This window comes from Corvus hawaiiensis, chromosome 4 (genome assembly GCF_020740725.1).
Source record: "Corvus hawaiiensis isolate bCorHaw1 chromosome 4, bCorHaw1.pri.cur, whole genome shotgun sequence".
Taxonomy (NCBI): Eukaryota; Metazoa; Chordata; class Aves; order Passeriformes; family Corvidae; genus Corvus; species Corvus hawaiiensis.
Genome location: NC_063216.1, coordinates 73503540 through 73516873, shown reverse-complemented (window position 1 = coordinate 73516873; position 13334 = coordinate 73503540). Strand labels below are relative to the sequence as shown.

The 13334-nt window shown below is 48.7% G+C and overlaps 1 protein-coding gene across 3 annotated transcripts in view; it reads right to left on the bottom strand.

Moving 5' to 3' along the window:
• Positions 1 to 11277: 11277 nt before the first annotated feature.
• The window catches only part of BEND7 (BEN domain containing 7), a 46538-nt gene continuing 44481 nt past the window's right edge, over positions 11278 to 13334 (bottom strand). For all 3 annotated transcript variants that reach the window (XM_048302689.1, XM_048302686.1, XM_048302687.1), the window contains one exon: positions 11278 to 13218. In XM_048302689.1, the coding sequence (XP_048158646.1) occupies positions 13157 to 13218 (62 nt within the window). In that variant the 3' untranslated portion in view covers positions 11278 to 13156. The remainder of the gene's footprint in view (positions 13219 to 13334) is intronic.

The following is a 13334-nucleotide window of genomic DNA, read 5'->3' as shown; positions in this document are numbered from 1 at the left end:
CCTCTGCTGTGCCTTGGTGTTTGCTCATTTTTGCTTCGAGCAGCAGATGTTCTTGGTCTTTGTTTTCTGATGCCAGATGGGGACTTTGCCCCTTTAACCTTTGATAAGGTGCTTTAATAGTCTCTGACATGAGATTTTATCAAAAGCCAAGTAAATCATACCTGCCTGGCAGCTTCTTTTAAACTTTCCCATCGTGGTTTACAGCAGTCCAAGGAAGGGCAGTTTCCTCTGTGTTTTTGCAGGCTGTATTTATCCCCTGCACCTGTTGGAGTGAAAGCTTCTCTGGACTCAGCCCAGAGGAAAGCCAAAGCAGAGGGGTTAAATTAAAACCTTTGGACAAGCTGAGATACATGAAGTCACACCAAAGTGAAAGAGAAATATAGATTTTTAACTTTTAGGAGAAATATATGCTAAGTGCCTTAAACATTAAAAAGCTGTAGCAGAGACTTTAAACACAGTTCTTGCTGCAGCAGTGTTACCTTTTCACAGAATTCTTTACTTTAGACAAAGTATAGATAGAATTATACTGTTCACATTTTTTAGATGGAGTGTTCACATAAACAATAAGAGCTGATAGAAACTGTATACACAAATCTGTGTAATACCTATGTAACACTTGTGTAAGACTTACAACTGTTAGAATTAGACCAGGATAGGTTAAGAAAAACTAGAATCGTGTGTTAATCTTATTGGTCAGTTAGGAAATATAATCCACACTTCTGTAAGAAAAAAATAATTAGAAAAAGCTAGAATTAGAAGAAGCAGCTGTTTTCTGCCTGCTGTTTGCTGTTGCTGCTTTGCTTTATCATGTAACCCCCTTGAACTCTGCCTTCAAGAAAGCTATGAGACTATGAAATAAAGAACTTAGCAGAACAGCAGCCTCCTCTGCTCTCTTACCCTGGTCTGAGAAGGAAGGGTATCCCATCAAAAGCTCAACATGCATCCAGGTGTGCATCCTCCGTGGAGGGAGCACGCACGGGCAGGGATCCTGGTGCTCCGCTCCTGGGTGATGCTCCAGCACCAGCCCCTTACCAACCTCCACCGTGTACCAGTCAAACAGGGTGATGCTGCCTATGAGTGATCAATGGGGTCTGACTAGACTCACCTGGACCCCATTTTCCATCGATTTTTGATGTGAGATGGGGAAGGTGGTGTGCACACAGCTGCTGCTGGGGTTTTGGTCCTTGTTCCCTTGCTGTGTGCCCAGCCAGAGGCCACGGGCTGCTTTTGCAGCAGAAGTTAAACACCACTGTGCTATAACCCTTCTTCTGAAGAGGTACCCTCACACCATCTGTCTCTTCCTCATCCCTTTTGCAGTGTTTCATACTTTGCTCCTGCACTTGGCCACCCCAAAAGCCCCAAGGGAAAGTCCACTTTGCAGTTTCTACTTGTTTATCTGTCCAGGCATCTACATGACTTGTACAAACAGCCACCAGCCCTGGGTTGGGGTGGTGAGGGCTGTCCCCAGGGTGGGGAGGCTGAGCTGTACCTCAGGTGGAAGTGTGCCTGGCTCTGGGAAGCCTTGTGGGCAGTTTGGGTAGGTGGCATTTTGTGGCTGAGATGTGCCTGTGTGCTCTCCCATGGCCTCTTGTAGCATCAGGGGTGGCTTCTGCTGAACCCCCATGGATTTACCTATGTCTCTCCAAAACTGCACTTGATTTGGTATTCCCACCCTGCCTTTGCTCTCTCGGCCTGTCACATCCTCGCTGTGTCACACCTGGGGAACATTTCATCGACCCCTTTCTTCTGCAAGCCTGGGGGTGCAACTGCTCTTTGTTACTAGCCACCACATGGAAAATGAAACAATCACACGGGGCTTGGTGATGCAGCAGCTTCTGCCACACTCCCCTCAGTGCCAGTGCCCAGCCTTTGTGGGAACCACCTTCTTCCCTCTCCAGACCTGGAAGTTCACCTGTGCTGGCAATGTCTGCTTTGGGGACAAGCCTCGTGCCTTGCATTGCCCACTAGAATGCTCCTTGTGTCCTTCTCCCTTTGCAGGGCTTCGTGTCCCTAAGCCACATCCCACCACACTGAGCCTGGACATCCCCAAATATTTGCTTCCTTTGGCAGGGACGTGCCCTGGGCAGAGCTGCTCCTGCAGTGTGGATGGCGGGGGCACAACCCCATCATCACCACCATGGACTTTGGCCCCAAGCACAGCCTGTGCTTTTCTGTGCCAAGACTTTTCCCAAGGCTGGAGCCTATAAATAATCCAGGAGTCTCTCCTCCTGCCCAGCTCCACACTCTGCTACCTTGCTTTGTTTCAGAACAAGCCGTGTGATCCCGCCAGCCAGACCTGCAGCCGCCCGATACAGGCTCCCTCGGGATGAGCCCCGAATACTGACTTCCCAAATTGCTGTCTGGAGTGATGGGTGCAGCCGAGCTGAGCCAGCAATCCTATTCCAGCTGCTGGCACTCGCCAAAACATCTGCCTCGCCTGTGCTGTGCTTGTTGATGGAGCTGTGAGCAGCTCCCGGCATGTCATTTGGGAATATAAATTGAGTTCCTCCGAGCTGGAACCACCTGCTTCGGATAATTTCTCTGGCAAGGAGTCTTCTGTCTTATTCTCCATCCAGGATTTTCCTGCTTTACGCTGCTGCCAGCCCTATGCAGTAGCTGGGGGGGTTGGTACTGATGGGTGGGGGTTTAGGTGGATCCATGGGGGAAATGTCCTGCTGCCAAAGCACAGCAGAGGGTGAATGTGCTGTTTAAACCATACAGTTGTAGAATCACAGACTGCTTTGAGTTGGAAAGGACCTTAAAAGTTCATCCCCCCGGCAAAGACAGGGACAGCTTTCAATATTTCAGGTTGCTCACAGCCAACCTGGCCTTGAACACTTCCAGGGATGGGGTATCCACAGTTTTTTGTGATGTCAGGCACTTGTTGATGCTGAACTGAAGCTGGTTGGATGCACAAGCAGAGAAACAAACAGCTCCCAGGGAAAACAGGCGGCTGTTCCAAGGAGCGAAATGACCTCTGCAAACCTGCCTGTTCTGCCTGCTGGAAACCAGGGCCATGGAAGTGAGGGACACTGCTGCTCCCAGTTTCCCTATTCCCTTCCTAGGGTGACATGCAGCCAGCCCTCTAGGTCTGTGCCTGCCCCTTCTCCTTCTCCTGCCCCAGCAGTATCCATTAGATGAATATGTAATTAGGATCCACTAAATGCGCCCGAGCTGTTGTCTGTCAAAACAGAGCTGAATCCCACCAGGAATTGTGCCAACCAGGCACTTAAAACTTGAGTAAATGGGGAAAAGTGGTTTATATGGGAAACAGGTGTAACATCAGCAAAGCGCTCTCATGGCTGCAGGTGAGGTGCCCTGGAAGAGATCAGGTGTGCCCAATGCCACCTCTCATCTCCTCAGGAATAACCACTGTGCAATGGTGTGTTTTCCTCGTTGGAAAAGTAAAACTAAACCAAACCCAAGCCCCTAAGCAGGGGTTGGGTGGTTTGATCTCCTTGAAGGGTTGGATGTGAGTGTGTTGCCATAACAGTCTCACAGCAGAGGAGGCACTGAAACATCTCTCCTGCACCCAGTCCAGCTAGTAGAGAGAGTAAGGATTGCTGGCACAGGCAGTGGCTCCCTCAAGAAACTCCTGGAAAGCCCCTGATTTACATGCACCAAGAGATGCAAAGGCTGTTTCACTGGAATGATGGATCCTTAAAGCTGCCAGGAGGTGAGACCCCTCTGGTGGGACTGGCTGGGATGTGGGGGGTGGATGGAGGAGGCTGTCAGGGTTCCACACATCTCCGTACCCCCAAATGCAACCCTGCACTCAGCAGGTGCACCTGGCAGTAGGGGGAAGTGCTGTAACGGTGCTTTAGGTGCTTTCCTAAAGGGCTTTTTTCCCCAGCATTTAAAAGAAAAAAAACACCAAAACACTCAGGGAGAGCAACAATCACACATTAATTCTTTCCATTTCTCCATTTCTTTCCCATTCCCTGCATTCCACTGCTCCTCCTTCCCTCCCTGCAGCCAGTTTTGAGTGTGTTTTCCCAGGATTTGTGCCTTTGCAGGACCTCACGCTTGGACAACGGGATAAGGCTGTGGAAAGGGGCAAATGCTGGGAGCGGCCTGGGGATCCCTGGGGAGAGACATCCCTCCAGGTGAAGTACTCCCCTGTGCAGACGGGAAGGCAAAGCGGCTGATGGGCAGCGCCTGGGGGAAGCAAAGACCAGCAAAGAGCCCCCGTGCCGGCTGCTTTGATTTTCAGAAAGGCAATTAACACTCGCCCGATGCAACTCCATTCCAGAGAGCAAAGCAGCAGGAAATAGCTGCTCTTCCCAAATGCAAAGCATTGCCCCAAGCCCTGTCTGATGCCAGCTTGAGTGATGCCTGTGGAGCCCAAGGAGTCACATCAGAGCCAAGTCTGAGCGTTGTTTTTAACTCAGTTTTTGATTTAATCCAAGCTGCAGAGCCACACCTTGCTATGACCAATATTCTTAGCACTATCCATATATCTAGAGTGTAGATATGTGACTGATGAGTCAGGGAATAGATGTGGGCTCCATGAAAAGGAGTTTCTCCACTTTAGGGCTGGTTTGATCAGGGTGGCTCTGCAAAAGCTGCTGTGAATGTGGGAGCATGAGGAGTGGAGGCAGGATGGGTGGACTGCAGCAGAGGAATACAAGGAGCTGTGGCACGTCCACTTGTGCCACTGAAACTGCCACCAAACATTGGCTTCACGTGCACCTTCTGACACTCAGCAGATCACACTGGGGACAGAGCAGTGAATCCTTCCCATTCTTACCAGTTTGGACAAAACCTATAGGCACTGGAATGTTTCTCGTTCATAGAATCGCAGAATGGTTTGTTTTGGAAGGAGCCTTTAGACATCACCTGGTTCCAATCCCCCTGCCATGAACAGGGACATCTTCAACTAAATCAGGTTGTTCAGAGCCCCAACAAACCTGACCTTGAATATTTCCAGGGATGGGGCATGTACCACCTCTCTGGGCAACCTCTTCTAGTGTTTCATCACTCTCATTGTAAAAAATACCTCCTTGCTGTTGACTCTACCATCCCCAGGGTGATCTTTGTGGTGCACAGCACAGGTGGTCAGGGTGATCTGGCACTGCTGGTGATGCCATCTTGCATTGCACCCTCAGCATCCCACCCGGGGGGGCACCGTTGGCATGACTGGGATGGGGAGGATTTGCTCCAAGGGAATTCCCACTGCCAGGAGATGCCTGCAATGCTCACAAGAGTCCAAATACCTCCTTGAGTGAGTTGACTGCTCCTAGAAGCAAATACTGTGTGCAGTTTTGGGCACCACAATATGAGAAAGATACTAAGCTATTAGAGAGTGTGCAAAGGAGTGCCACAAGAATGGTGAAGGGTCTGGAGGAGGAAGCCTTATGAGGAGTGGCTGAAGTCACTTGGTTTGTTCAGCCTGGAGGAGACTGAGGAGAGACCTCATTGTGGTCTTCAACATCCTCATGAGGGGAAGAGGAGGGGCAGACACTGATCTGTCTAGTGCCCAGTTACAGGACCTGAGGGAATGGCCTGAAGTTCTGTCAGGGGAGGTTTAGGTTGGATATTAGAAAAAGGTTTTTCACCCACAGGGTGGTTGGGCACTGGAACAGCTCCCCAGGGCAGTGGTCACAGCACTGAGCCTGACAGAGTTCAAGAAGCATTTGGACAATGCCCTCAGGCAGAAGGTGTGACTCTTGGGGTGTCCTGTGCAGGACCAGGAGCAGGACTTGATCATCCTTGTGGGTCCCTTCCAACTCAGCATGTTCTGTCATAATATTTTAGAGGTGATATTGAACAGGGGACGATATTCCAGTGAGTTATAGACTGAGGAGGCAGAGTTCAGGGTAGAAAATTGCTTTTAAGTTCAGCCATTTAAAATATCAGCATTAGTTTTGCTTCTAAAACTTCCCTAGTGTGAGCAAGAATCACCTCACCCACCCACATTCACTAAATATTTAGTCATTTTTAACAAGTTAAACAAAGCCCTTTGATTGGATTTATGCTAATGGCTCCTCCGTAGGCATTTCTGATTAATTTACATTTCATTTTAAAATTGCCTGTGTACACTGCTGATTCTCACCAACACCATTAGCAGATAAAAGGAACAAGTAACGGGTCACAGGCGCCACAAGATGGCAATAGTTGAAGAGCAATTTGTTTCTGGAGGAAGAGATCTGGGGTTCAGCAGCGAACCCTCTCTGGGAGGGCACCTCTGCTGTGCATTAACCTTGGCACTCACAGAGGGGTCTGTGGCCCACCAAAGCAAAGTGGTTTGTGCGTGGGGTGGGTGGGTTCACCCCCCTCCACCCCCCCTCCTCCTCGGAGGACGGAGAAGATGGGAGAGCTGCTCAAGGTCGGCCCAGCAGTGTTCTGCTTCACGGTTTCAACGACTGAAACCTGCAGCACGAAGCAGAGAGGGTTTGCACGCCGGGACATGGAGCCCCTGAGCCCTGGCTCTGCGTGCCAAGGTTGGATTTTGCTGGGTCAGAGCCTCTTGGGAGTGTTGCTGTGCCAGCATCCTGTGTGCATCTACAGCACCTGATTTGCCAGGTCAGGAGAAGCAGTCTCTGCCCCGCAGCACCCCAGATCCAGCATGGAGGGGCTACAATGGATTTTATCCCTGACTCCGTGACAGGGATAAAATCTGGGTGAGACAGGCTTCCACCTGATTACTCTTCAAATGGCGTTAGATGCTGTATGACCTACAAACCACAGCATTCAGGGCTTCCATGAGGCTTTTGATATAGTCATTCCCCATCACTTTGGCCTCTAGATGGAGAGATATGAATTTGATGGAGGGGCTCTTATAGGTGGAAAAGGAATTGGCTGGATGGCCATTTCCAAAGGGTTCGGTCAAACATTTCATGTCCACATGGAAACCAGTAAAGGGTGGTGTTCCTTAAGGACTCGTACTAAAATCATTTAATATTGTCATCAGCAACACAGATAGTGGTTTCTAGAGCACCCTCAGCAGGTTTGCAGATGACACCAGGCTGAGTGGTGCAGCTGATGTGCTGGAGGGAAGGGAAGCCATCCAGAGGGACTTGCACAGGCTTGAGGAGTGGGTCCTCACGAGGTTCAACAAGGCCAAGTGCAAGGTCTGGCATCTGAGTCACGGCAATCCCCAGGGACACCGTCCCACTGGGGTGGATGCTGGGGGCCTGCATAAGGCAGAAATCTCCAATGCTCCAAGGCCTCCCCAAAAGGACTTTAAATGAGAGGTGGGGGATGGTGCATCATGCTCAGTGAAAGGCAGCAAAGAAGCCACGTGGGAGCTCATTTGTAACGCATGTTAAGTGTAACATCTGTGTTAATGCACTGGAGTTTGGCACTCTATGCTGTCCAGGTGATGAAACTGGGAACACGATGCCCTGACAAGCAGAGGATCCAGGAGATGGAGGTCTTGCAGCAGCACCCTTGACTCCATCTCTGTGAGATGCAGCACATCCACTGCCATTCCTTGGGGGCTGGCAGCAGCACCTGGTTTTTCAGGGTGGCCATGGGCTGCTCAGGAGCCTCTGTCTGTGTTTTAGTCCCCGGTGAAGGAGTGAGGGCAGCAGGACCTCCAAGCAGGATGGGACTACATGGTGTCAGATCACATGTGGTACCCGGGACCAGAGGGACAGGAAGGACAAATCCACAGCGAGTCATTGGGTGTCACTGATGCTGTTCTGTTGTGGTGGTTGTGCAAATTTTATGCAGGCAAAGGTGGCTTCTAACCCTGAGGCAAACCCCATTCCCTGCAGGGTGTCCAGCCCAGTCTTGGCTCTCCTCACAGCATCAGTCCAGGGCACATGGAGATGCAGGAAGCAGATATCCCACTGGTGCTGCCAGCATCAGGCCAAGGAGGTGGAGGTTCAGCTTTGAGGTCTGAGCCATGACCAGAAAAAGTCAAGAAAACAAAGGGTGGATGATGTCAGCATTCTTACCAGCCAAAAAGTGAGGCAGGGCCCACCACAGCTGTGTCAGGAGGCAGGGATGCAGCAGCAGAGAGAGCTGGGCTCTGAGTGCCTGTGCAGGAGCTCAGGGAAAGGGAAATCAGGAGGGAGCAGAGGCCCAGCTAAGACCAGAGCAGTTTACACACATCCCCTGTGCCGTGATGAATGGAGACATGAGATACAGTCGGTGAATCCTGAAATCTCTTGGGATTAAATGATTACATTAATCTTTGCTTTCTCTAAGCTGCGGTAATGGCAATAGCCACATGCTGGTTCCAGTCCAGATCCATCCCCGCTAACTTCCCGGTGACTCGTTGTGGAGCTGGCACAGGCTCACACTGTCCTGACACACAAATGTCCCCCTCATCCCTCCCCAGCCCACACCCATTTCACCTGATGTCTCCAGGGCAGTGCTGGGCGTGGGGCAAAAGCGGAGCAGGGATCCTGTGGTGTGGGAGCATTGCTGTCAGTGAGGTTTTTTTAAAGTCTCCTGGACTGATTTCCTTTGCTGGAGTGCACATGCAGTCTATATAATTTGCTGAACCATCCTGGGGCAGGAAAGGTCCTCCAGGCCACCTGAGGGTCAGTGGATGGCAGAATTATGTGGGCTGGCTTTTTCCATCCACCCCAACCTGTCCAGGCATCACCTGAAAAAGACATTTCTCGTGAGTGTGCTGGTGATGGACACGACCAGGAGACATCCCTGGCTATGGTGATGGTTGCCACCCCAAGCTCCCCTGTGGCTGGGCTCCAGCAGGACCCATGGGCCACCATGGTTCTCCCACCTGTGATGGCTCTTGCTGTGCAGAGCTGGATGAAGCCCTTCACCCCATGCTGGTTGGTAGCTTCAGGGGCAACTGTGGTGTTGTGAACACTTTAACATGAAGTTATGTTGGATTCCTCTACACCTCTGAGGACCTGGGTGGAGGAAGGAGCCAGTGCTGAAACACAAGGGGTATGCTCCCCCCATTTCCAAATTCCCCCACTATTAGCTATTTTCTGCCCCTGTTAGCAGCTGGGCATAACGACATATGCATGGAGGGTGGAGAAAAAGCGGATGAAATTATTTCAGTCTTTTTTAAAACCCAGAATTGATGTTTACACACTGGAGCTAAATTATTTATACACATAATGTTATACGTTTCACATCGGCGGCTTTTATTAGCAGTCGGTGGATGAGAAATCATACCTGACCTACTTGTACAAACCCCTCTCGTGCCTCTCTGTGATGACAGTGTGGTGGGAAGGGGTGAAGGTGTTCACCCCAGCCCAGCTGTGGGGATGCTCAAGCAGTGGGAGAGCCAGTGGAGGGAGAAGAGATATCTCAGCACCTCCTACAAGGCATCTTGCTGCTTTAGATTTGGGGGAAAACATGCACAAGGGGGTTATTTTTGAAAAGTCTTGCAAAACACTGGCTGCATCAGTTTCTCTAGGAGGATGTGGCCCCATGGGTGTTTTTCCCTAGGACTGTGCCCCCTCCCTTCCCCAGCAGAGATGCGCTTCCCAGCGAGGCCTCAGCAGAGGGTAGGCTTTTTGGGGAGAAGATTTCTCTAGAGGAGGGGTGGCTGCATCAGGACCACCCATCCCCAAACCACTCTGATGTGACAGAACGTGTTTCCCCTGAAAGACTCACCCAGCCGTTTCTAAACCAACATGTCACAGGCACTTGAGATGACTTTCTTCTTGTCTCGCAATTAATGCATTTTTTATAAAGCCCAGGCTCTAGTTTCCTTTCATGTTACCAGGAGGATATCCTTTCCCCTCTTCAGCTTCAGAAGGATTTTTTTCACCCAAAGTATTAATCTCCAGTGTCCTGTACACAGGACAGAGGGATGCACTGGCAGAATGGGCCAGCAAGGAAGCATGAGCGTGGCTGGAGCTCAGGTCTGGGTGCTGGCTGTGTCACCTGCTCCATCCCAAAGCTGTTCCAACAGGTCACCCTGCAGCCTGGCAGCAGCACGTGCTGGTGGCTCTGCAGCACAGATGAGATTTAGTGCCTTGCAGATCGCAGCACACAGGAACATTTCTTGCTCATAATTGCACCTTAAACACAATTTAAGGTGCTCCACTTAAATGTTACAAGCAACAGTGTATTAACCTGCTTCCTGTTTAAAAAAACCCAAGCCAAACAAAGCCACGCTTCAACATCCTGGCCTGCATCAGCAATACTGTGACCAGCAGGACCAGGGCAGTGATTGTCCCCCTGAACTTGGCACTGGTGAGGCCACACCTTGAGTCCTGGTGACACTTCTGAGCTCTCCACTACAGCAAAGACATTGAGGTGCTGGAGGGTGTCCAGAGAAGGACAACTGAGCTGGGGAAGGGTCTGGAGCACAAGTCTGAGGAGCAGCTGAGGGAGCTGGCAGGGCTCAGCCCAGAGAAAAGGAGACCTTAGAGCAGCTTTTCAGTACTTAAAGGGGGCTTGTAAGAAAGACAAAGAGGACTTTTTACTAGAGGCTGTAGGGACAGGACAAGGGGCAACAGTTTTAAACTAAAAGAGGGTAGATTTACATTAGATATTAAGAAAAAAATATTTACAATGAGGTTGGTGAGGCTCTGTAACAGGTTGCCCAGAGAAGCTGTGGATGCTCCATCCCTGGAAGTGTTCAAGACCAGTTTGGACAGGGCTTTGGCCAACCTCATCTTGTGCAAGATGTCCCTGCCCATTTTAAACATCCCTTCTAACCTAAACCATTTTGCAATCTGTGACCAAGATGCTCTCTCAGCACTACCCAGAGGGGAGGGCCTGCACTGGCCCCTGTCACGCCACACGGATGCAGGATGTGCACCAGGCTTCAGCTGGTCCGGGCAGCCACTGAAATGTGAAGGAAGCTCTTGTTGGGACTTTTTACCAGCAGTGTCTCCATAGTGCTCCTTGTATAAAGCCAAGAAGGTGTGGTGAGCCGCTGCTTCACTTCACTTCACTGGCTCCTTGGAATTGATGGAAGATTACCAGGAACATGTTTTTGCAGGAAGTATCTTCTAAGGCTGCACATTTGATGAGGGTGTGATAATGAATTACCAAGCATATTTCTTTGCAGCTACTCCAAACTATGAGTATTGGTTTGTCCTTCCTGTGTGTTGTTTCCATAGAAGCAGAGCTTAACCTTTTAAGTGCAGATTATAAAGGCACCTAATTCAATTAAAATTAGACTTCAAGCATATCAGTACTTAATACTCAAGAGTTATTACGCGATTGGATATAGATGTTGTTGTGATTGGCAAGGCAGTGTGGTTTCTGGCTGAGCCAGCTGGAAAAATAGTATTGTGGTGGTAACTTTAGGGCTTTCCTATGTGTAGCCCACTGGATGCAAGGTAATTCCTCTAAAATATGGGAATCCAGCACAGAACACAGGAACGCACATGCAATTAAAGTTATTTATTGTAGGTTTTCTTTTCTGAACTGACAAAGAGGATTTCCCAGAGATCGGTAACACGACACAATGTTATACACCATTTCACAACTAGTCCCTTGTCGCTTTATTAAGAACATAGTAATTTAAAAATATCTAAATATTTACATATTAATAAAACATATATACAGAAGATTGAGACATTTTTACCTAAATATGGAATGATTTTTTTTTCTTCTCTCTAATAAACCCTATAAAAAGATTTCTGAAGAAAGTCTGAACAGTAGTCACAGTAAGTAAACACAAACGCAATCTTCCAAATTTACAAAATGCAGATTTCATTGCTGAAGGGTTACAACACAACGGACCGGTGCCCCCTGCCCAATGCAGGCAACTCCAAGCCATGAAGGAAGGAAAGACTTAAAATTTAAGGTTTGCAGTGCACATTCAATCTATTCCACAGTTTCAGAGAGATCATGGTCATTCCTAAAAGTCCATGGAAGGTGGGTAGGGAAGGGCTGGGAGCCTGGTTTCTCAGGCGCCAAGAGAACAAACCGTTCATGTTGGCTTCAGTGTTATTTGTGGGTATTCCGTGACACCTGAGAAACAGGCTTTAGGATTGTTAAAAAAAGAGGTGTTGAGTATTTTGAAAACCATCCCACTCGGTAATAGCACTTCTGTTGAGACACTCAAAGGCCAAATAGTTTCCAAAAAAAAAAAAAAAAGTACCTAAGATAAGGTACACACAAGGAAAGGAAACACAATGGCAAAGGCTCTAGCAAGCTCTCCCTTGAATTGCAGGAAACGTGCTCAAACTGCCTGGTGATCGATAGGTGTTGCAGGTAAGACCTTCAAGATTTCTTCGCAACATTTTTAAAGTGAATTTAGTGCTGATGAAAGGTGCAGAAGTGAAGGTTTTCAGGGAGGGCTGCACACAGTTTTACCTTAGCCCTGACCTGAAAGGACTGACCCTTTCAGTGTCTAAGAGGGTAGTGCAATTTCTCGATTGATTCACTAGTCTTAACTGCTGAGATATCAATACAGTGCCAGTTGAAAGGTGACTTTTTTTTTTTTAAATAGGTGAGTATTGTTGCCAAGGACAGTGGTTGAAAAATCACAGTGAGCAGACCCTCTTCTTGGATATTAGAAAATTAATACATTTTGAGATTGAGGTGGCAGAACAAGCTGGGGGCTACAGTGAGAGGAAAATGACCACCTCCAGCAATCTGCACTACAAATATGCTCAAGAGCCATTCCACTAGGGCCACATAAGGTAAATTGTTTGAGGACTAGCTTCTCCTCGCTATAACTAGGAAACTGCTGAGAGAAATCCTGCTTTGTTTCCTCCTAAATCCAGTAAGGACTTTTTAATCAGAGCTGTGTGCGACTGGTCATTGGTACCACAGCAGCCAGGAAAGGAAAAGTGGGTTTGCAGAAGCAAAGAGCTTCACCATCGGATGTTCATCAAGCCCCCACAGTTCATGGTGGAGAGAGAGGCCACCCTGGTCCCTGGGGACAGGAAGTCACCACTTCTGCGTGGTTTAAGATGAAACACTGCTGGCAAGCATACAATCATGTGGAAAAATACAGTCAAGGAGGAGAAACATAGGCAAGAGAATGACCTCAGAGTGGATACCCGCTAATTCGGTAACGCACTGGATGCGGAGGGAAATCATCCTTAATTAAGATGAAGAGCAGTGAAGCGATCTGGTGGTTTCATTACTTGAGGTTACATGGAAAATGTGTGGAAACAACATAGACTTGTAAGAAAAACCGTACGGATGCCCATGTCTTGTGGTGCACTGAAGTTCTCGTGCTGAGCTTGTGGGAACATTACTCAAAGGAGAGGATGTTTCTATCCGCTAATAACACTGATGCAGGATGTGAAATTCAAACTGAAAAATCTGGGTTTGCATCTATCAGATGGTCTGTTGTGGTGTCGAAAAGGTTACCTGAAAGGAGAAAGAGTTTGAAGGGATCAGTTAAAAAAATGTAAGAATTTATGATATCAGTAATTTGCAACAAAAAATTTAGTATTTTAGAATTATGGAAATTATGTATTTGAATT